Source organism: Lissotriton vulgaris, chromosome 10, assembly GCF_964263255.1.
Source record: "Lissotriton vulgaris chromosome 10, aLisVul1.2, whole genome shotgun sequence".
Lineage (NCBI taxonomy): Eukaryota > Metazoa > Chordata > Amphibia > Caudata > Salamandridae > Lissotriton > Lissotriton vulgaris.
In genome coordinates this window covers 909,061,226-909,086,380 of record NC_141698.1, presented here as the reverse complement: position 1 = coordinate 909,086,380, position 25,155 = coordinate 909,061,226, and the positions used below count along the sequence as shown (strand labels likewise).

Genomic DNA, 25,155 nt, shown 5'->3' with positions numbered 1-25,155 from the left:
ATGTCTCTGTAAATTGTGAGGTTTAGATCCATTATGAGATTGGTATTCTCAAAAACAGGTTGGGGCACTACCAGATTAACATTAACCATCTTGATGGTTAGTCAAGGGGACTTTTTGTTCCTTACTATTACAAATTAGGAAACAGCATTTATCTAAAATATCAATACTATTGCTGCAGCTGATTTATTTACAGTTTTAAGAGTATGTGTTTTCTTTCTACTTTCAATGGATATAGTTGTACACAGGCAATGGAAGCAGTGGCTCACATTGAATCACAACATGAACAGGAATATCAAATATTGGGATATACTGTGGAGACCCTCCCTACGAAACCCGGCCTGTGAAATAAGAGAGCTGTATAAAACCAGCAATGCCAAACACAGCACGGTAAATAATAGCTGTGGTACCTGCATGTAGAGATTTTTTTTTATTGTTGGTAGGACTAATTGGGCCTTCATTTGGAGGCCTTAGAGAGAACAAAATATAAACTGAATCACACCAGAAGCTGCATATTACTTTTCTGTGTTCAGATCCAATGTGGTACAACTTTTTCCATATAAATATATCTAGAAGTGGAACTGGGACATATAGATGGAGAACGTTAATGGAGAAATTGGCAGTGCTTTAGTTTGATGTGCTTAGGCATCGTTGACAATTATACACTGTTTTAATTCACTGGTTCACTCACTCCCAACAGAAGGCAGACTGGAAGAAAAAGTTAAGGAAGATGTTCAGTCATGTTAGCTGGATTTGTAAAGCACAGCTTATCACCTGGTAGGGTATCCAGGCCCTGGAGCAGGTGTAAAGGTGTGGGCCTGAGGTGAGTGAGTCAGTCAGAGGTAGTTCATTGAAGGGCCAGCTCTTCAACATCGTCCAGAATTCAAGAAGCGAAGAGGAGGTCCTAATGTGTAGAGGGAGGCCAATCCAGGTTTTAGGTGCAATCGTGGGTAAAAGCATTACCTCCTGTTCTGCTTTTCCAGATACAGTGGTGCGTTCTAGTGAGAATGAGGCTGAGTGGGTTGGTGGAAGTAAATATGGCTGTAAAGGTATGCTGGTTCTGAAGTGCTGTGTATGTGTGTGTGTGTGAAGAGTTTGAATTGGCATTGTTTGTGTATAGGCAGCCACTTGGATTCTGAGCTGTGAAGTGATGTATGGGTGATGTGGGACTTCTGGGATGAGTCTTGCAGGAGCATTTTGGATGGTCTGAAGTTGGTGAATTGCCACAGTCTATTCTGCTTGTGATAAGGGCTTGAGTGATGGTACGCCTGGAGTTCATGGGAATCATTTTTTTGATTTTTTGAAGAATGCTGAGTATATGAAAGCAGGCAGAGTTGACCTTGTTTACCCATGTGCTTTGTTGAGTTTGTCATCTAAGATCATTCTCAAGTTTTTTGTTTGGTTTCTTGGAGTGAGACCAAGCTCTGAAAGCAAGCAGGTGGAGTCTCAGAGAAGTTCATGTTTCTGAAGGGCAACACCTGTGTCTTTTCGGAGTTGAGTTTCAGGCAATTGTTATTGATACACTCTACTACATTGATCATGTATTCGGTGAAGCTGGTTCTAGTGACGGTCTTGTTGGTCATTGATAACATGAGTTGGGTGACTTCAGCATGGGGAATGTTGTAGATACCATGTGCTCTCATGACGTCAGTTAATGGTGTCATGTAAGCGTTGAACAGGGGGGGTTGAATGATGAACCCTGGGGGACTCCGCAGATTAAGTTATTGAGGTCTGATGTGTAGGGTGGTGTAAGAAATTAGGTTGTTGGTTGAATCAGGTATTAGCTATGGTCAGGCAGCAGCCAAAATCATTGCCATGGTGAACCACAAAAAGTCACTAAATTAACTGGTGCTTAACCCTGGGTAGCTCAGCACTAAAGCAAGTCAGGTTTCATTTAGAGGCTATGTGCAAGGTGTTTATGCAGCATATAAACAGTAATAATGTGAAAACACAACACCAGATAAACCAATACCAACGTAAACAAATAGAGAAAATGTAAATAAATAATTTGACACCAATACAACAAACATCCAATCAGTAGATCCAGAGCAATGAATTCTGAACTTTATTAGTAAAAACTAGCATATAGAAGATCAAAGAGCCAACTGCGGACATCTAGTCACATGAAACCTGGTCAAAGTCAAAAAACATTGCCCACTGCAATCGAGTGTGGGTCAGATACAAGAAGTGGATTGAGCCAGGTCAGCGCTTACCTTTGGACTTAGAAGAAATGTTGAAGAAAGTGTTCTGAGAAGGTAAGGTTCAGAGGGGCTAGGTTGCAGGCGGTGTCTGAGGCAATAGTGTAATTATTGAGAAGCTGCTGGACAAAGTCATGGCGAAGATTTTTACATTCAGACGTAGTGACTTTTTTAGAAATTGAGAATCTCCAGTGGGATGAAGCAGGAGGCTGTAGCAGACAACAGTTTCAGGGGATTGAATAAACCTTTGGTGAAGGACTGCTAAACAGGATTTGCTGAGAAAAGTCAGGCAGGCCAGCGATGCACCTTGGCCGGATCGAAGAGCAGGTTGGTCCCAGTCTTCCCTCAGTTCTCAGAGCAGGTTTTAGCCAAAAAGTTTCTACATCTCAAGTTGTAGATTTTGGCCATCTGGGTACCTTTAGCACCACAAAAAAGGGTTAAGGAATAGTGGAACACCACTTGGGGGTTCAAGACACACTCTGGCTCCATATGTAGATTCAAGATGGTGGGAGCCTTTTATGTCCCTGTGGCTTTGAACAGTAAGCCAGAAAACTACCCTGTAGTAACTCTGGTAGTCCTAGGTTGAGGTGAAGTTGTAGGGCTCAAACAGGAGGGCTGACCTCTTAGGGTTCAAGGCAGACCTCAAACAGCAAAGCTGTCCTTCCAGGTGCAGCAGAGCAGTATTTTGGAGCGTAGAGCAGGCCAAAGTAGTAGGCTGTCCTTTGAGAGTCCTTCCAGAGGTTCAGAAAGTGAACTGAAGAGTGGGTCTGTGGGCCCTATTTTTATACAGGTGCTTGCTTTGAAGTTGGGAGACATTTCTAGAGGTTGCTCTTTAAAGAGCTTGGACTTACCTGACTCTCCTACCCTGTCTCCAAGTTAGCTGCAGTGACAATGTGGAGGTGACAGGCCCTTTATGTGAAGGCAGAGCACAGCCTATGATGTTGCAAGTGGGCATGTGCCCAGCTCTGCTCCCACCCTACTACCAGCAGTTAGTCCATTCAGGCACACCTAATTCCTCTATTGTGTGACAGTCTGGAAAGAATTTGCAAAGTCTAACTGCCAGTCACACCCAGTCACATGACACAGGAGAGGCTAGAGACACCTGAAAGCTAAGAACAGGAAAATGTAAATTTTCTAAAATTAGAGAATAGAAAAGGCTGTGTTGCCCTGAAATCTAGTTCAAGGCTAGTGTAAGGTTTAACTTCTTCGGCGCTTATGACGAGCTGAGCACGTCATGAGACACTGGGGAGCTGTGCTCATGACGAGCTGAACTCGTCATAACTGCTGCGGTACGCCCATGCGGGGCTAATTCCACTCCTGTGTTGTATTTGCTTATGAATTTGTATTGCCCTTCTTGTGATGTGATTGTAGAATGCTTTTATGATTTTTAACTAAATCGAATAAAGTGGTTTTGACTTGACTTGACTTGACTCCTGTGCGGACTTTCCACTGGAGTGGGCGGAGTCATGACAAGCTCAACTTGTCATGAGCACAGCTCCCCTGTGCAGCATGACGAGCTGGGCTCGTCATGAGTACTGCGGTGCCTGGCGCTGACCCCCTCCCCCGCGCTGCGAGCGCATTAGCCCAGCGGCAAAGGGGTTAAGGATGTCTATTGTAGATCTTTTAATACTTAGTGTACACTCTGTGAAGGGGCTCCACCCTAGCCCCAAATCTATATATAGGAAGAATTTCCATAACTGTGGGTTTAGACACAGTGTGCACTACTCTGTCCCCCGTCAGGGGTTTCAGCACTGTACAAAACTAATAAACAAAATCTTAAACAGAAAATTAAAAACAAAAAAAGATTCACTGCAAAAAGTGTGTAGCTTGCCATTGACTGTATAAATCAAGTTTCTTTTTAATCAAGTCAATTTTGTTCCATATATGAGATTCCCTTTACATAGTTTGTACATATGGGAGCTGGTCATTACATCCTTCTACAGCTAACAATCCAAACCAATCCATTTTGTGCTGATATAGAAGCCCTTCTTCAGGGCTATCTATAAACAAAAATGAAAGAGTAGTTTTGTTTTCCTTATTGAGAAAATTTCTCGCTTGACAACTATCAATAATGTATGTGAATAGTAGAGATCTGTCACCAGCCAATCCACGAGAAAAAACGGGTTATGGGAGGAGAATGTAGAACATGAATTCACAGGAAGAGCGGGTGCATTATCCAAAAGTTACCCATCATGCAATGATGACTGACCAGTTGTAGCTAGTTAAAAGAATGAGAAATTGTAAGTGTTGCCCAATGATACAATGACTGGGGTGCAGAGCACGAAATCAACAGAAAACCAAAAAAGATATCTCAATTTGTCTCACCGAGTCTATCGGTTAATCCAACAATGCTGTTCCCTTATTTCCTGATATGTAAGAGGGGGGAGAGGAAAGTACATCTCCCAGCATGCATCTGGGGTTGCAATCAAAGTGCAAGTAGAAGTGAGCTTGTCAAGAATTGAGGCGAAAATATCAAAAGGTGAAATTGCATGCAGTAGACTTAAAAATGGGTGACCTGCTCCCAAGTGAGGTAATTAAAGTCAACCTTGCCCCTTAAAGGTTTGTGTCCCAACATTATTGATAGTTGTCCTTCACGTTATGAGGTTATGCGTAACAGGTGAGAAATCTTGTCAATAAGGAAAACAAACCTGCACTTTCATTTTTGTTTGTAGGTACCCCTGATACAGGGCTTCTGTACCGCCCCAAAATACATTGGGTTGGATTTTTAGGCCGTACAAGAATGTAATGACCAGCTCCCATATGGACAAACTATGCGCAGGAAATCTCGTATTTGGAAGAAAATCGGCTTGATTAAAAAGAAACTTGATTTATACAGTCAACGGCGAACTACCTTCTTTACGGAGCATCTTTTTGATTTGAATCCTCTGTTTATCCTGTTTAAGATGTTGGTTATTAGTGTTTTACAGTGCTGAAACCCTGATTCGGGACAGAGTAGTTGAGTACGTTGTGGAATTGAGATTGGTTAGGGAGTTGTTGGTTGATTGTTTTCTCTATTATTATGACTGGGTATAGAAGCAGGGCGATTGATTGGGAGTTGCTCATTAACCTGGGTTGGCAAAATATTTATGAGGAGAGCCATAGCTGCTGCATGTTTCTAGCCCTCAGGGAAGATAGCGGATATGATGGAGGGGTTTTGATGTGGATGAAGACTTTACTAATCAACAGTCCTCCCATGTTGTTGATGTGATGGGGCTAAGGATCTGTTTTGGACAGTTTTCACGACTGAAGGGGTGTCTTCCTTGGTGGGTGTTTTCCAGTTGATAGTAGAGTGTCTTGGCTGCTGGTGGGCAGGTTGGCTATGATATCTTTGGGGTTGGGTTATTACTCTAAGTTACTGTAGATCTTTTTGATTTTGCTGTGAAAGAAAATTGAAAGGTTGTTGCAGAGTTTCTGAGAAAGAGTGATGGAGTTGGCTGTGGCCTCTGGGGTGATCAACTGCTTGATGATAGAGAAGATCTTTTTTCCAGTTGTTGGTGCTAGCCTCAATCCGTTGAGTAAAGGCTCTTCTCTTAGAATCTCTCAGGAGATGATGGTAGTGCCGGAGTGTAGCCTTGTAGGTAGATCTGGTTGGATCTTAATTTTCTTTCCAGCTGCTTGCAGTATCTTTGGGATTCCTGGAGTTTGCTTGCATACCAGGTTGCCTGTCTGTTAGTTCTGTGATGTTTATTAATTTTGTGTGATTGAGTCTGCACAGGTTTTTATCCACTGATTGAAGTTAGTGATATCCTTCTTGACATTGTTGGTGGTGTTTGGTTGGACCATTTCATGGGCACTGCACCAGTGAACTTCAGTTATTTTGCTCTAGTTTCAGCTGGGCAGGTTGATGCTGGAGGGTGCTTTGGCTTGTGGTGTAGAGATTTGCAAGTGTATGATGGAGTGGTCAGTCCAAATAAGTTGTGAGGCAGAGTTGTATTTAATTTTGTTGCCGTAGGGAAAGATAGGATCCAGGGTGCAAATTGCAATGTGTGCGGGGTCTGTGATGAGCTGGGAAAGTCTAGTGTTGTTTCGACTTTCAAGGAGGTTTTCCTAGTGGGAATTGAAGCCACTGACTAGTATAACATCCTTGGAGTTGTTGGTGAGGGGAGTGATGAAATCTCAGATGATGCTGCTAAAATTTGTTTATGGTCCTGATGGTCTGCATGCTACAGTTGTTTGAAGGTGTTTGTTGTAGTTGTGACAAATGCAATGGTGTCTTTATAGAAAATTGTGAGTCCACCTCCCAGTTTGTGAAGAGAATGTTGGCAGAAGATGATGGGGTCCGGCAGGTTTCCATCAGGAAGAAGAGGTCTGGTGCGCTGTTTCTGGGGAGGCTCCTTATTTGAATGGAGTGTTTTCTGAGAGAGTGAGTTTTGTGGAGCATGCAAGTGAGTGTTGCTGAGAGCTAGGTGTGCCGTGTTGTGGGATGCTGGTGGGGGTGTGTGTATGAGTGTGGGGGGTTGTGTTATAGGCTGCAAGTGAAGTGACAGGGAAAGCCATGCTGTGTGGAGTCTCGCTGCAGCAGTGGGCTGTTGGACATTCTGGTGGAGTGAACGGAGGGTAGCTGCTGTGTAGCATTGGAGGCTCAAAGGGCCAGGGTGCCAGGCAAGGTGCAGCATGGACAGGTCCAGAAAGGCTTACCTTTGGTGTGCCCCCTGCGCATGTCCACTGCACAGTAGCACAGATGTTGTGATTCATTAGGTCCTGGGATGGGGGAGGAGCGCAGGAGGCTGGTGGGCGGGGACAGAATGGGAAGGAAGAAAATTCAGGAAGAACATGACGGAGAGCCGGTAAGGAGAAGGAGAAGGGGAAGGCAGGAGGCAGGTGGGGGGGGCTGTGGATTCCTGTAGAGGCAAGTGAAGCAAGTGAGGAGGAGATAAGTGGCACAAGAAGATACAGAGGCAGAAAAGACACAGCCACATGAGGGGTCTAAAAGGCCCAAAGAGAGGCACAAGGATAGACAGGTCAAGTATGGAAAAATTAGCAAATAGAGCACAGGTGTGGAGAAAGAAAAATAGAGCACAATTGTGGAATAAGGAGCTGATAGAGCACAAGTGTGAAAAAAGAAGAGCACACATGTGGAAAAACGATAGACGAGAACATCAATGTGAAAAAGGAAGAAAAAAAGTGCACAAGTGTGGAAAGTGATAGAAGAGAGCACAATCATTGAAACACTAGAGAGAGGAGAGATCATGAAAAGAGCACAAGAAAGATCGCTAGGGGTCCAGAAAGAGGCAAGCAAATGAAAGAGAAGAGCGGAGACTGCAGGAGGAGAAAGGAGGAGTCCTCGGGTCACACATGTTTGATCCAAAATGTTCTAGATTGGTAGGAGGACTAGTCCCAGGTAAATGGAGGAAGGCGCGGGGCCTAGGCACCTTTCTGCTTCCTCCATTTCATTTTTCCTGTCTCCTGTGTATGGGGGTGTGAAGAGATTTTTATTCTCAGATCTATATCAATCAATCAGGGTTGTTTAAAGCACGCTACTCACCTGTGTGGGTCATGAGGCGCTGGGGGAGGGGGGTTGCAGCTCCTGTTCAGCCAAAGAGCCAGGTCTTGAGGCTCTTCCTGAAGGTGTGCAGAGTAGGGGAGCGTCTGATGCTGACTGGGAGTTTGTTCCAGGCTTTGGCTGCGATGTAGGAGAAGGTCCTTCCACCTGCTCTCATTCTGTGGATGCTTGGGGTTTCCGCCAGAAAGAGGTCGACTGAGGCGAGGTTCCTTATGGTTACGTGGAAGGACACTCTTTATTGGGTCCACACTTGTGGAGGGATTTGTAGGCGTGGGTGAGTAACTTGAAGGTTACTCTCTTCTCAACAGCGAGCCAGTGGAGGTCTCGTAGGTTTTGGGTGATGTGCTCATGTCGTGGGATGCTGAGGCCGAGTCTGGCTGCGGTGTTCTGAATGGTCTGGAGTTTGTGTAGCAGGGATTTGTTGATTCTCACATAGAGGGCATTTCTGTAGTTCAGTCTGCTTGTTATGAGTGCATGGGTGGCAGTCTTTCTGGCTTCGGGGGGATCCACTTGAAGGTGTTTTGGAGGATGCAGGGGGTGTTGAAGCAAGTGGAGGTGACGGCATTGAGCTGTCGGGTCATGGTGTGGTAGGAGTCGAGTATGATGTTGAGGGTTCGGGCATGGTCAGTGGGGTTGGGGGGTGCCCGGTGCAGAGGGCCACCAGGAGTTGTCCCACGCAGAAGGGTAGGCTACGAGGACTAGCACTTCTGTCTTCTCTGGGTTAAGTTTCAGACAGCTGCTGCACATCCAAGCTGCGGCATCTTTCATTCCTTCTGGTAAGCGGAATCTGGTGGTTTCGGGGTCCTTTGTTATGGAGGATGAGCTGGGGTTTCGTCGGCGTAGGATACGATGCTGAGTCAGTGCTCTCTGATGATGACGGCGAGGAGGGGCATATAGATGTTAAAGGGCGTAGGACTGAGCGATGATCCTTGTGGTACAATGTTCTTGATCTCTGTGGATTTGGAGAGAAAAGGTGGGAGTCTGATCCTCTGGGTTTTGCCAGCGAGGAAGGAGCTGAGCCAGTCAAGGGCGGTTTCCTGTATACCGGCATAGTGGAGTCTGGCAGCGAGGGTGCGGTGGGATACGGTGTCGAAAGCTGCAGAGAGATTGAGTAGGATGAGGGCTGGGGTGTGGCCTTGGCGAGGAGCGTGCGGGTGTCACAAGTGGCAGCGATTAGGGCGATCTCGGTGCTATGGTTGCTGCAGAATCCAGATTGAAAGGTGTTAAGGATGGAGTGCTCTTTGATGAAGAATGTTGACGATCTTCTCAGTGACTTTGGCTACGAAGGGAAGGAGAGAGATTGGTCAGTGGTGTTTCAGGTCCATCGGGTCTGTCAAGGGTTTTTTGAGGAGTGGATTAACCTCTGCGCATTTCCAGTCGTCTGGGAAGGTGCTGGATTTGAAGGTGGTGTTGATAGTGCATTGTAGCTGGCGCACAATGGTGGTGACGGCTCTGTTAAAGATGTGCGGAGGGCAGGGGTCCCCTGCAGGCTCCTGAGTGGGTGTTCTTCATGGTAGTGGTGGTATCTTCAGTTGTGACCGGGGTCTAAGCGGTGATGGTGGGCCGGCTATTGTTGCTGGAGGGAAGGGTGGTTTCTGGAGTCTGCTAGCTGAAGTTGTCGAAGAGGGCTTTTATTTTCAGGTGGAAGAAGGAGCCGAGCTTGTTGCAGAGGTCTTGGGAGGGAGTGACGTTTGTGGCTTCGCTGTGGGGCTTGGTGAATAGATGGATGATGTTGAAGATTTCCTTAGATTGGCTGAAGTTGGTGAGGATTTTGTTCCGGATGAAAGTCTTCTTTGTGAATCTTGTGCGTTGGTGGTAGTCTGCCATTGTGTTCTTGTAGATGGTCAGGTCTTCCATGGTTTTGCTGTTTCTTCATTATTTTTTTCGAGACGTCTGCTAGAGTGTCTGGTTGTGTGGAGGGGTGTGAGCTTATCTGGGCAGTTGGTGGTCCAGTTGTTTAGCTCCTTGACTGCAGAGTTAGCATCGGTCAGGCGGGGGTGGTTGCGGTTGAGGGTGGAATTGAGATGCTTCTCTGTGACCTTGATCCAGTTAATTCGTGGAGGGCAAGGAGTGGGTTTGGGAGTGGTGACGGTGTTGAAAGTAAAGTGTACGCAGTGATGGTCCATCCAGATGGACTGCGTGGTGTGGCTGAAACAGATGTTGCTCCCACCTGAGAAGATGGGGTCTAGGGTGTGTACTACCTTGTGGGTAGGGGTGGTGACAAGCTGTTGCAGGCCAATATTGGTGAGATTGTTCAGGAGGGCAGTGGAGTTGGCGTCGCTGAAGTTGTTGAGGTGGAAGTTCAGGTCTCCGTTGAGTATGTAGTCCATGGAGGTGATGGCATGCGGTGCGACTAGGTCATCAATAGTAGTGGCAAATGTAGGACAGTGCCAGGGTTTCTGTAGGCGAGGGTGCCGCGAAGAGTCGTTCTAGCACTGGTCTGGATCTGGATTGGACAAATATTTGGCTCAGAGAGCTAGTAGTTCTAACCTCTTGCTATGCTCGAGAATATAGTGCCCTGTGATGTGAGTGAACTCTTCTGCCTGTGCAACTTTCCTCCTGTATACGTAGAGTGCAGAAGCTCATGAGAAATGAGAAGACTTACTCCACCTGGAAGAAGGTCGGAGGATGAGTTGTAACTAGATACTTGTATTTCTTGTCAGTGAAACGTCTCCACTGTTTATGGATCTTGTGGATGCTGCTGTAGAGAATTCCCAGGAACCAAATGGAAATGGATATTTTGATATAGATTTAACTAGTTTTATGAGAACTTGTGCTGCAATATGAACCCATGGATTTGTCGATTATGCGTCTCTTGGAAAATATGGACACATTAAAATAATGTGCAGAACATTTTCTGCAGGTTTTAGCTTTATAGGATTTAAGAAAAATACAGGACAAGGTCCAAGCATAGCCATAAATTCAACTATGTCTAATTAATGCCAAGAACCTTTTACCATTAAGTGCTATAGTAGTGTGTGAGCGCAGTACAGATATCTATGCTCACACTTTTGTTATTTCAAGTAAACAGTGGTCCTTATAAAGAAACCGGATAAAGCTGTGAATAATATAGACTAGAATCAGTGCTATATTGATGCTGTCCAGAGGGCAGTAAATGTAATGATTGATCAAAGCCAACAAAGATAAACACACAACAATAATGTAGGACACAGTCCTCCGTCCTTCATATTCACAAAACATGTACATTTAGACGAAAACAATCATGCAAGACAAAAGCTGCTTGTAAAGAATGCAAACAGTTAGAACAAGCTTACAGACGACAGCCGTTGCACTTGTTTCATCACAATTGATTAATGTGCAAGCTGTTTTAGAAAGTTGACAACGTTTCGATCCTTTAACATAATAATATGATCATCCTCAGGACGGTTTAATACAAGCCTGAAAATTGGTGCCTGTAAAACATTTTAAGAGAAAAAGGCAAGGAAAAACATTTTTGTGTGTAGAAGAGAAAAAATAAAGTACAATCCTAATATTACAGTTTGTTAGCTGTAAAGCGTACAGCTTTGCTCTGCTGAAGACGTTCAGGCTCCAAAAATGTTAGTTTTATTGCTCACTGCAATCAATCATCGGTTGTATATTGAATAGGTAAAGACCGGGATGAAAAGGGTTTTTGGGGAAAAGTCTGACTATTTGCAATATACACTACTTGAATTTTTGAAGATGTGAGCATCAAGCCGATTCATTAGATAGCATTGAAGCAACAACTAATTATGAATTCTGTTTATGGCCAGGCCCGTTTGTACATTTAGACAGTGAATGAAGGCTTAAAATATCCTGGAAAAAGCACCAGAAATGCTGTAACAAGAAGCCTAAAGCAATATCAAGTAGAAGGCATAATTCCCTGATAAAGTTGTACCCTTTGTGTTACATTGTCAATAACATCACACTCAACGTTCTCTTGAAAGCATGATATAAGAGTCTAGTTTTCCATAAAAAATTATAATCAATACATTTTCAATAAGTATAACAGTAACGCAACTCATTAGGCACTATATAATCGATATTCCAGAACATGTTATGTCATAAAAATGTCTTTACCCACAAATGTATTTTCTCTTAAACCCACAACGTTATTTGTGCCAGATATTCTTGCCACTTCTCTCTAGTTCCTTTCATTTTTTTGTTGGCCTCGGGATCCCTCCTTGCAAAATCCCACAGTTCCCCTGCCTCATTTAGAGGTGGAAGAGCCAATAAGTTTCCAGTAGGGGCCCATCTGCCACAGAGACTTTAGCTATTGAAAATCAGGCCGACGATCCTATTAATGGCATGCATTTAGACATTCATGTGAGGCATTGCGGTGCCAGACATGCATAAAAATGCCAGAAACAGAGAGGAAAGTGCTTCTGCCCAAGGGACATAAGGTGTTCTTTTTGTCATAATTAGCCCATTTTTGGGGACTTTGTTTTTGAGAAAATACAGTGTCTTGCAGGCCACCATGACATTTTTTTAAACAAACTCCTCCCACGTTGTTGGCAGAATCACTTTCAGAGAAAACTCTAGTGGAGTGCCAAAAAAAGGCACAGTGGTTTAGCAGGTTTCAGTTAAAGGATGTATTCGGAGAAGTATCCATAGCAATGTGGACAAGTTTGGACTTCCCATTCTGTTCTCTATTTTTTCTAGTAAGATTCACATTATTGTACAAATGTAAGGGCCCATTTATGGGAAATAAGCATAGGGCAGCACCCCAAGTTTTCTTGCAGTGCAGACCTACGCCAATGTGAAAGAGCAGAAATGCATTCCTGTCCTTTCTCCCCTGCTGGCACACATTTTGCTGCCTTATGCCAAAGCAGGCATCCTTGGGTGTATGCATTGCAGGCAGGTTCGTGCAGGTAGGGGCACCTTCCTACACAAAAACAATCCCAAGAGGCATTTTCCTCTTTATATGTGTGCTTCAAAAAAAGAAGAAAATGAGAAGAAATAAAAGATTTCTCCTTGTTACGCGTGCTCTGGGGAGGCGTCAGGTTTTGCAGGTTTAGATGATTAAAGTAAATCTGGGGCAGTGCCAAAATCCTTGAGTGCTGAATAGGAAAACTCATCGCAACACTCATGGAATGCCTTCATGGTGCCGAGTAAGGCATTACAGTGACATGTGTTGCCTTGCCTTACTCCATATCTTTGATGCCCTGCAAAGCCATACATTCTGCAGCATACATAGAAATAGGAAAATGCATTTTGGGATTGTTTTTGTGCAAAAAGGTGTCCCTTCCTGCACAAAAACAACCCTGACTGCAACAGAATCGCCCTTGCACCATGGTACACGGGTGTCTAGGTTGGTGTGTGGCAGCAAATTGTGCAACAGTGCAGGGGGAAAGGACAGGAATAGGACAGGAATGCACCATATTCCATAAAGACGGTGCATTCCTGCCTTCCACATTGGCGTAGGACAGTGCAGCAAGAAGACTTTGGGTGCTGCCTTATTCTAATTCATCATAAACGAGGCCCTATGTTTGTAGTCATTAGTTATGGGATCATTATGTTGGGCAATGCATACACCTTCGACTTCCAATTATCAACAGGTAGCTTCAATTTTTTTATAGGCAAATGGCTTTAGTATTCATATGAAACAGGCAGATTCAAGCTCCTATGGTCGAAACCTCAATAATACAACTTGTATTGCCTTCTTAATCATATAAGCATCATAACTTTGAAAGGACTCTTACCTTGAATTGCCATACAACCCATCTTTCATCTTTTAAATGTGGCTCCATTTAATATATTTCTGCACTATAAGAGTGCTGCCTTGTTTGCACTATTCCCTATATGATGTTTTTTGTATAGTTTTTATAGTAAATACAATTTGAGTTACTACAGAAGTTGGGGGCATATTAGCAAGAACCTCGTTAAAATTATCGCTGTTTTTATTCAGTTTAAGAAATTTTTATTAGGTTTTAACGAACACAATACAAAGCCTTATAGTGGTACAGGTAAAACCATAATAATATAAAACATAAGGCATATATGGAATGAAAAAATGAAGAAAAGTTAAACAGAGAAAGAGTAGAAAAGAAGGAAAGTAAAGAATGAAAGAAGAAGAAAGGGAAGAAGAGAAGAGAAGGAGAAGAGGCAAACAGAAGAAAAAGAAAAGAAGGGATCCATAATAGGAATAAGGGGAATATATGCAATGAAAGAAAAGATAACGATGTAATCAGTTAGGAGATTTAGACGAGAGATAGGTAGTAAAGGGGAGCCAAAGAAGATCAGATTTAATTTTCAGAGATACAGAGGAGGATGAAGCAATAGCAATCCTATGCTCGTCACAAATGAAAGTCCACCAGGAAATTACAGATAATTTGGAGTTATCTTTCCAACAAGATAAAATCACTTTAAAAGCAACAGCAATAAAAAGATCAAGCAGTCTAGCATTAGATGGTACAATATCGATATCAGTTGAAACATAACCTAGAAACACGTTCAATAATGATAACCAGGAGGATCAATGAAACATACACATGCAAATATTCCAAATGGAATTCCAAAAGGATAAAACAGAAGGACATTCATATAAAAGATGTTTAAGAGTACCTGTTTCTAAAGAACACGACCAGCATAATGAAGAAGCTGATGGGGAAAACCTAGACATACTAACAGGCGTAATAACAGCTCTATGATAGATAAAAAATAGTGATTGAGTAATGCGTGCAGCAATAGAAACTTTAAACAATTTGGACTGTAAACGATCCCATACATCAACAGATAAAGAAACAGATAAGTCAGTTTTCCAGGCATTCTCAATAGGTGATTTAGATCTATCAATAACATTTGATAACAACATTTTATAAACAAGAGCAGCTTTAGGTTGGTGTAGTGAAAATAAAGGATATAGAGGAAGAGAGGGAGAGAAAGACGGTAAGGTGTCAGGAGCAGAAAGAGTGGACAAGTGAGAATGTATGGCAGCAGTAATATTGGTATATACTGGAAGGCAAGTTATGGGTAAGTGATATAAAGTTTGCAAGTCATGGAAAGGGATAAGAGAATTATTGGAAAAAAATTGATGGACAAATAAAATGTTCTTCTCTTTCCAATATTTATAATAGAAGGACTTGCCCTTATATTTGAGGAATTTATTATACCACACAATAGATGACAAAAAACATTGAAGAGGTGATAGATCTTTAGAGAAAGTGTCATGTAGTAGTGTTTGGGAATACTTAAGAACTGGGTGCTTGGACAAAAAGGAACAGTTTGACATAAAAACAATGTGTTGGAACGAGAAATCCTTTAATATTGATTGTTCAAAAGCAACCCACCTGGGTAGCGGAGCATCCACAAAGTCATAGGCTAAAGAAAAGGATTGCTTAATCAGAAAAGCAGAGTGGTAAGTTTTAAAATTGGGGATACGGACACCCCCTTCATTTTTAGGACGAATGAGTTTGTGTAAGGCAATGCGAGGATGTTTATTGTTCCACAGGAATTTAGAGCAAATAGAATTTATGCGAGTGAAGTAGGAATTGGGTATTTTTATCGGAAGCATAGACACAGTATAAAGTACATGAGGTATGATCATCATTTTAATAGTATCAAGTCTACGCCACCAGGACAAAAATAATGGAGACCAGAGATTGAGGAGTGATTGGATTTTACGTGTAAGGGAAGCAAAGGTATGTTTGAGTGTGTCACTAAGCGAAGAAGAAAACCAAATTCCAGGGTATTTGATTTTGGAAGGGCACCATGTGAAATCCGTAGAACTGAACATGTATTGATAACAGACAGAATTTAACGGTAGAACTTCTGTTTTAGAAAGGTTATGTTTGTATCCGGAAATGGAAGAATATAAACAAACTTCATCCAAAAAGGGAGGGAGAGAGGTGACAGGGTTAGCCATATAAACCAAAATATCATCAGCATAAGCAGAGATTTTTGTTTCAATAGAGGTAAGTTTAAAACCACTAATGTTAGGATTGGTTCGGATTCGTTCCAAAAAAGGTTCAAGACAAAGGATAAACAATAACAGGGAAAGAGGACATCCTTGTCTAGCACCACGAGATAAGCGAAAAAATCTAGCAAATTCGTTATGAACAAAAACACTGGCTCTAGGGGAGGAGTATAAGAGTTTAACCAGAGAAATAAAAATGGGACCAAAACCAAACCAATGTAGTGTACGGAACATAAATTGCCAATTAATACGGTCAAAGGCTTTCTCAGCATCCAAGGACAGGGCTGCTAATGGGTCCTTGAAATTTATACTGTGGGAAATAATATTAGAAAATACGAGTATTATCAGCTACAAGTCTACCCTTCACAAAACCAACCTGGTCAGTTTTAATCAAAAGCGGAATAAGAGAATCTAGACGGGAAGCTAGGATTTTGGCAAATCTTTTACAATCATAATAAATCAGGGATATAGGACGATAATTTTTACATTGGGAGTGATCTTTGTCGGGTTTGGGGATTATAATGATTAGAGCATCCATAAAGGACGCAGAGGCCTTAGCATCAGTGATGAAGGAATTAAAAAGTTGTAGCAACTTCGGTACAAAGATGGCATGAAATGTAGAATAAAACTCAACAGGCAGTCCATCCGGCCCTGGAGCTTTTGATTTTTTGAGAGAATTAATAGCTCGAAGAACTTCCTGAGGGTAAATATCTTTTTCTAAGTGGGCAAATTCATCAGGAAGAGATGAAGGCGAGGGTAAGCAGTCAAAGAACGAAGGTAAATTATGTGCAGAAGGACATGTATCGTCAGTATAAACGGTTTGATAATAATTATGGAAAACTTCTGCAATATCTTCATCGGACGTAACCAGTTTGTTGGTAGAGTCATAACAATAGGACCTACATTTTTACGTTCAGATTTTATTTTTAGATAATTTGCTAACATTTTACCAGCCTAGGATTGGCCCCCATGGAATTTAGATTTAATTTTTAGTAAAGTATTACAAGCTTCAACAGTAACAATTTTATTTAACTCAGGTTTTGGTTTTATTAGGTTCTGAAGGGCATCAGGAGACTTGGAGGAGAAATACATGTGTTCAAGATGTTTGATATTCTTAGGTTGGTCTTCATATTTAGTTCTATTAAGTTCCTTCTTTTTAGAGACATAGGATATAATGAAAGCACTTAGGGCCGCCTTAAAAGCATCCCAAGTGTTAGGGATAGAGGTGTCCGATGGGTTATTAAGTGTGAAAAACTCGTTAATAAAAACAGTAATTTCTTTTACAAAAACATTATCAGACAAAAGAAAAGTGTTTAATTTCCAGCGATTAAATTTGGAAGAAGTAAGGGTAAGGTCAAGGACTGCTTGGACAGGAGCATGGTCGGAAATAAAAATGGAACCACTTTCGGATGTTTGAATGGAAGGGAGTAAAGATTTACTAACCAAAATGTAATCAATCCTGGAGCGGGTCTGGTGAACATTTGAAAAAAAGGTATATTCATGGGAGTCAGGGTTACACGTTTTCCATGCATCATAGAGGGGACGAGAGGTAATGGCAGATTGGAAGCATTTATGGGATCTATCAGGGTGAAATTTGCTTAAGGAGAGTCTATCAGAAAAGTGATCTAGCCATTGGTTAAAATCACCAGCAAGTACAATATTTGGACAATCTATTGAGGAGATAAGAATTTTAATATTATTCCAAAAGTTGGGGTCAGGGCGAACAGGGCCATAAATGTTAACCAAAACCAATGTCTTGTTCTGGATCATAACCTTAGCCATTACCCAACGACCCTCATCATCATGTTGAGAAGAGATCATTTGAACAGACAATCCTTTTTGAAATAAGATAGCAACACCCCCTTTTTTGTTAACAGCATGAGAAAATACAACCTGACCCACCCATTGTTGTTTTAGCTTAGCTGATTCCACATCAGTACAGTGAGTCTCTTGGAGAAAAACTACTTGCGAATGGATGTCCAAGACCTTGAATGTTCCACGTGACAAACTTACACATGACAGAAGGCAAGGAAGCGGAGATACACTTGGAGTGGATACACTGCAGGAGAATAACTACAAATAAAAAGACAACAAACAAAAACATGACATATGAAGAAAATATCCAACACAATCAGATCGACTGGATAAAATGCACCCAAATACAAAGTACACAACAACATGGGAAATAAAAACCAAAGAAAAAAGAGAGACTGTATAAGGAGAGGAAAGTGGAGTAGTATACAAGCCAAGAAGGGAATATGAAAAAGGAAAAAACAAGGTAGGAAAAGGAGAGAAAAAAGATAGATACGAAGAGAAAGATGAATAAACAGATCAAGGCAAAAATGCCTAGTCTGAGAAGGAAGAAAAAAACAAGACATCGGGAGCGAAGAGACGCCAAAGAGAGCACGGACTGCAGCTAGCAGCAGACGAGCAGAAAGGGAAGAGAAAGAATTCGAAACAAGGATGAAACGACAGAACCTCAAGGGAAGAATGATGCAAAAAGGAAACATTGAGTAGAGCCATAGTAAAACATAACAGCAATACTAGTACATTCAGTGGGATGGAAATATCAAATATTAGTGTCCATGCTAGATGAAGAGACACTATGAAGGTATGCGTGGAGCTTCTGAGGATAATCAAACGTGCGTGTACGGCCATTATGAGTGATCTTGCAGAAACATGGATGTAGGATACCATATTGGATGTTCACCTGTCTCATTTGAGGGCGAAGATTCAAAAACTCCTTACTCCGAGCATTCATTGCATTTAAAAGGTCTTGAGAGATAAATATGCTATGTCCAGACCATACGAGACGACGCTTGATTCTTGCATTCTTTAGAACATTCATTAGTTCAGTAAACTCAAGAAAAAGAATGATAATACCACGAGGTTTAGACGTATTGGAAATGAGACGACCTAAACGATGGGCCCACTGGATGTTAAGAGGATGAGATGCAGGTTGAAGATCCAAAAGCTCATGTCGGAATTTCCGTATGAAGAACACCATATCAGACCCCTCCAAATTTTACGGAACACCATAAACGCTTAGGTTATTCCTCCGATTTCGATTTTCAAGGTCCTTGGTGTGAAGCTTCAGCTTTTGAATCTCTTTTTCCAGTAAAGGTATTTTAGAGGAGACATCCTGAATATCACTGACACGTTGTTCTAAATTTAAAACCTTGCCTTCCATAATGACCCATCGTTCTTCAATTTGCTTGAGATTTTCATTAGTAGCAGACATAAATGGTTGAAGTCCCCTCACTTCCTCTAAGATGGAGTCCAAAACTGGGTTTGGAGAGGTATGAATAGCGGAGGGTGGATCATTTTTGAAACGTTTTGGCTTTGTTCCGGTGTGAGAAGATTTAACATTGGTTGCATCATGAGCCATTATGACAATGTGAGGGTACACCAGAATCGAGGATAAAACGTGAGCTCAAAAGGGTGCAAACCACTCACAAAAACCCAGAGTCAACAAAATCCGGCAAGACTCAGAAAGGGTGAAAGATATGACCAAAAAAGTACCCACAAGGAGACTCTCTGAAGAATTGACAATGGAAGCCACAGGATAAAAGGTCAAAAATATAATGAGGGCATTGACTACTACCTCACTTGGCAGTATAGGCACAATAGACGAATCACTGCAGCAGAATTGAAGAGAAAAAAAAGCCTCAAATAATAAAATTAATCACAAAAGGGCAAACAGTCATTCAAATAATATTTGTTTGTGTCAGTGATGAGAAGCAGAACATGGTATTTGAAAGCAGTCGATGAAGAAGAAAACTCAGTGCCAAAAACTAAAATGGCGGCCTAAGTCTGAGAGGAACATTGAGAAAGTGGCAACTGAGAGGAGACATGCCGGGTCAACACTGCTAAAACCTTGCAAATTATGCCATACCTTATTATTTGCTGGAAGGAGAATGGCAACGCGAAGGAGAAGACTGCGGTAAACGAGGTGCTGTAAACGTGAGGAAAAGGACGCGGGCTCAACGGCACAAAATGGCGGCCGCCCGCGTCCTGTAACTGCAAAGAAGCACCGAAGTTCAATTAAGCTGCAAAAACGGCATGTAACATCCAAAAGGTCAGCGGTCGCGGACCATGTTCCGCTAGCAGGAAATCCAAGAAGTAGGCTCCTCAGGGTATAAAGAAAGGTCCTTAGAACACCAGGAGTCCGGTAGCTCTATGGAGCTCACGGAGCATCACCCTTCGACGCATAAGCCACACCCCCTCAAATCATTGCTGTTTTAGCTGCAGGATACTGCCGCTAAAACAGTGATAATGGGCTTGCTGATATGCGTTATAGAATTCCAATAGAAGCCCAGGTTAGAGGTGCAGGACATCTAAACTGGGCTTCTATTGGAATTCTATAACGCATATTAGCAAGCCCATTATCGCCGTTCTAGCGGCAGTTTCCTGCTGCTAAAACTGCGATAATTTTATCGAGGTTCTTGCTAATATGCCCCTGTATCCCTTATTTTGCATTCTTAAGAAATGGTTTTTCGAATTGGATTTGGCGATGCAAGTGTAATTGTGTGATACACTTTCTTTAAATCAAACCGGTGGAGTCGCTGTGACTTTGTTTCTCTCTCTGATCCTGGTTATATTTAAACATAGTAAAGCGTCTAAGTTTAATGCACACACATGCTCGCCTCCCCAGGTGAGTGCATGTGCTCCAGGACACAGCACAGGATGTCTTTTGTTGGCCAGTGCAAAGGATCAGCGGGCTTGTTTTGCTCTGGTAAATTATGCAATCCTTAGAATCCTCAATTACGTTGCACATATTGCTTTTCCACGATGACTCCACACATTCTCAAACGCATGCCTGTGCATTTTCATTATTAATGCCCTTACATGCAGTGTGTATCTTTTACTTTCTAGTAAGAGTAATGGCACCAAGGCTTGATTAGTTTAAAAATGATTACCTTCTCACTATAATGTATGTATACCACTGTGTTTTCTGGTACTTTACAGCGTGTATGTGATAAGTAGGTTATTTAATAGAGTATATTGACATATTGATCAGCCAAAGAGAAACAAATTAGGCTCAGACAAACATTTTTACATTTGTTTAAGAAATTTAATACAGTAGTGGGTGCAAGAGGAGCCCAGTTGAGTGGAGGACAGAAGCAGAGGATTGCCATTGCTCGAGCCCTAGCAAGGAACCCGAAGATTCTGCTGCTGGATGAAGCAACATCTGCTTTGGACACTCAGAGCGAAGCGGTGGTGCAAGAAGCTCTGGATAAGGTAAGGGAACTCTTATCACTGAATGTACTTCATGTTTCATGTGCCATGCCTGGAGTCTGCAGATGTCACCATTAGGTGCATTCCCACCTGGGACTGCAATGGTAAATGAGAGGTCAGAATTGCATGCAAAGTATAACTTGCATACATTGTATACCTCACCCAGGGGATAGAATACAGGCATCTCCTTACTAATAAACCACAAAACATTGGTTGGTTAAGTGTGTCTAATTCTAAAAAAATATATGAAAAGGAAATGCAATAACAAGATGCACTATTGGTAAGGTTTTATTTTCATTACTTAATTAGTTTAAGATATACCATTGCCGTTAGCTTCAAGATGCCGTAAAACGCTTTTCCAGGTGGCATAAACGCATCTATTGCATTCAGTAGAAAGGGAAAAGCGTTGACCTGGGAACAGCATCAGGGCATCGGGAAGGATCAAACTGTAGTATGAACAAAACTAGTACAGTAAGTAAGGACGAAGCAGACATTTACATAAGGGAGCATACACCTGGGATGAAACATTGATTCATACATTGAAGCAATGCCATTCATGGAAGGCAGAATTAGATGAGTGAGACATAATGACAATCGCGTTAATACAATAAATGACGACATGATAGAATGCATATAGAGTCAATTGAAAAACATTTATACTAATCAAAGCAGCTGGATCAGGGTGTGTATATACATATTTAGAGGAAGTAGCTTAACTCGGAGTAAAGGCATCAAAACCATGTTAGGTTGAAACATACCAAGGGAAAATGGGAATGGTAGATTGAAATACTAAATTATTGCAGTCCCGAAAAATAGAAGAGTGTTGGTAGAAAATGTTTAAAACACTTTAGCGGTGGGACGTAAGAAAGAAAGAACAAACAGTGAGCTGAGGATGTTGTAGGTTATCAAAGTTGAAGACCTCTTGGTTAGAGGTTCTGGAGTTGGGAGCTAAGTACTATGTGACAGGCCTGAGGAGATGCCCAGCAGGTCTTTAGGCTGCTTGTTAAGCATTATTGCAAATGGAACGCTTTAATGTGCATTTATGTTTAAAATGTCGTGTCTTGATACTCAAAAGCATGTGCGCCACTAAGGTATTGTTCCTACCTCTGATCTCTAGTTTGAAAGAGAGATAACTGAGTGTGCAGTGACATATGGCCACGTATGCGATTTGTGTATTTTTATTGCTTTCGTGGTTGTGATGAACCTAGCTGCAATGCGCACCTTTATTCTAATCTGTGTTACAATTTGTTGAAGCAAGTGTGGACCTGCCATCTTTGGTGGGGTTTCCCCTGACTTTTTGCCTATTCATCCTGTATTTTTGACGCTGTGCTGGATTTTGTTTTTGCTGGTTTAGATGCTTAGGACACTTTGCCACAGCTGATCAGTGTCAAAGTGCAAGTGCTCCCTGGGTAAATTGTTACTGTGATTGGTTATCCATGATTGGTATATTTGTGTTGCCAGTAGGTCCCTAGTATAGTGCACTGAGTGTTCTAGGGCTGGTGATTCTAATGCTACTAGTTGGCCCGCAGCACTGATTGTGCCACCCACATGAGTAACCCATCTTTTAGGAAAGGTTGTTTTTAAATCCTGTGTTTGAGAACAGCACTTTTAGAAAGTTGCTGTTCTCTTGTCTGACCTTTCTGTGTGCCTTGGCCTGTTTGTGAAATGACTTTCTGGTTTGTGAGTGACAGGGGCTGGGTGGCTCCCAGAGTCTTAGTGGGCCATCCCTGGGCTGAATAGCTCCATCTGCATCTAGAGTAGTTGGAGGGGATAGCACTTGGGCCGGAATAGGGCTGTGCCTGCCTTCCACAATGCTGGCTCCACCTCCTGCTGGGCGGCTGACGACCCTGCCCCTCTATCTGAAAGGAAAGGAGAGGCCAGAAAAACACAGCGCTCCAGGAACACCCAGAACTGGTTCAGACCGGGCTCAGAGCCCTCATGCATAAAGGGATCAAAGACGTTTAGGGGTATAAGTACAGGACCCCTGACTACAGAAAATTAGATCATCCTGGAATCAAGAAGGAACCTCTGCCAAGGAGAAAGCTCAAACTGAAGAAGGCAGACTGTCCGGCTGTTGCTCTGCTGGACTTACCTGCTATTGCTTTGCTGCCAAGGAGAGGGGAAGGACTTTGCTTTGTGCTGTGTACCCTTGCTTGAAGGAATCTCCAAGGGCCTGAGAAGAGCTGGCTCCCTGTTTTTGAAGTCCCAGGAACAAAAGGACTTCACCCCCAGCATGCCTGAACTCTGCTGAGAGAGTTCTGTCCTTTCTAGAGTGTGTGGGCCAGTTGTGGTGCCTCTGGAAGTGTACATGTGTTGGGAAGCTGTAAACCAAGCTTTTAAAGACTTTCTACAAGTTTTGTTGCATTGCTTGCTTGGGGAGGTCATCCCCGACAGTGCGAGGAAATTCCTGCCGGTAAGAACTTCGAGATCGTCGCAGCGCCTGTTGCCGCTGCCAAAGCCATTGCATCCTTTGTTTGCGGGATGCACCAGACGGGTGCGGGAAGATTACCATCGCTGCGAGTGTCATCGCAGAGCGTGTCATTGCTGGGTGAGATCGTCGCACCGCTTGCTTGCGGACCGCATCACGTCGCTGCGAGTGTCGTCGCCGAAGCCATCGCATCGAGGAGCTGCAAGAGGAAGATCGCCGCCGGTCCGCGCAACATCGCCCCGGAGATCGTCGCAACTCCAAAGATTATCGCATCGTGCCTTTGCAAGAGAAAACTTCCTATGGAACCTATGCACCGGAATCCATACAAGTCTGCCTTCCTCCTCATACAGACCGGATTAATCGCGACACGCCCGCTGTTGCAGCGGGGCTGTCTCATCGCCTCCCCATGGTCTCAGGAGAAACGCATCACTTGTTTTCCACAGCACCAGCTTCTGCTTTGGAAATGTTTCACTTTTAAAAGGTACTGTTGGCAAAACGTGAAGCTTTTAAAGCCTTTCTACAAGTTTTGTTGCATCGCTTGCTTGGGGAGCGCATCCCTGACAGTGCGAGGAAATTCCCGCCTCTAAGAACTTCGAGATCGTCGCAGCGCCTGTTGCCGCTGCCAGAGCCATTGCATCCTTTGTTTGCGGGATGCACCAGACCGGTGTGGGAAGATTACCATCGCTGCGAGTGCCGTATCAGAGCCTGTCGTCGCTGGGTGAGACCGCCGCACCGCTTGCTTGCGGACCGCATCACGTCGCTGCGAGTGTCGTCGCCGAAGCCATCGCATCGAGGAGCTGCAAAAGGAAGATCACCGCCGGTCCGCGCAACATCGCCCCGGAGATAGTCCCAACTCCAAAGATTATCGCATCGTGCCTTTGCAAGAGAAAACTTCCTACGGAACCTATGCACCGGAATGCATACAAGTCTGCCTTCCTCCCCATACAGACCGGATTTGTCGCAACACGCCCGCTGCTGCAGCGGGGTTGTCTCATCGACTCCCCATGGTCTCAGGAGCAAAGCATCACTTGTTTTCCACAGCACCAGCTTCTGCTTTGGAACTTTGTCGCTTTTAAAAGGTACTGTTGGCAAAACGTGACGCAACTGTGGATTATTTTATTGCAACCTTGAGAACTCTTTTGCAACCATATTCTTGAACTGTGTATGTTGGATTTTTGTTGTTTTGGTCTTGTGTAGTTTAGATTACATACCTTTATTTTTCTAAACTGTTGTGGAGTCAGTTTGTGGTGTTTTTACTGTGTTACTGTGAGTGTTGGCACAAATACTTTACACATTGCTTTTGGATAAGCCTGACTGCTTGTGCCAAGCTACCAAGGGGATGAGCAGAGGTTATCTAAAGAGTGTTTCCTCCTTAACCTGACTAGAAGCAAGGGTCCCTATTTGGACAGTGGTACCTACCTCTGACAACTAGAGACCCCCAGTTCTAACATAGATCAAATAAAAACTATTGAAGAATGACATCTCTGGTGCCCATCAACCGCCTTCACATTGTTGAAGGATGGTATGTTGTATGGTGTCAAATGTTGCTGGCACATCTAAGAGTTAGTAGATATTAGCATCCTTCATTAAAAATATGAAGTGCATTATCTACAATCTTACAAATGCTGTTTTGATGTTTCCAGATCAAAAGGTGGATTAGAATTCTCCATAATACGAGCTGCTGTTCAGGCTTTGTGTGAAGGTTTTGTAGAGAAGGCCATACATGGCTATCTTTTAAGGAGTCAGAAAAAGTAATGTACGAGGAATTCAAGCCAGAGCGGTTGGGATGCGGCTTAATGAATAAACATAAGAATTGAAAGAATAATGTGGAAGTATGGTGTTTGTAATGATGTGTTTGATTAACATACCTATAGCATAATTAAAGACAATCTATGCT

The 25,155-nt window shown here is 42.9% G+C and overlaps 1 protein-coding gene across 1 annotated transcript in view; it reads left to right on the top strand.

Moving 5' to 3' along the window:
• Positions 1 to 25,155, top strand: part of LOC147688995 (ATP-dependent translocase ABCB1-like) — an 856,748-nt gene that overhangs the window by 465,298 nt on the left and 366,295 nt on the right. Inside the window, exon 16 of the mRNA XM_086941881.1 lies at positions 20,663 to 20,833. Coding sequence (XP_086798007.1) covers positions 20,663 to 20,833 — 171 coding nt within the window. The remainder of the gene's footprint in view (positions 1 to 20,662; positions 20,834 to 25,155) is intronic.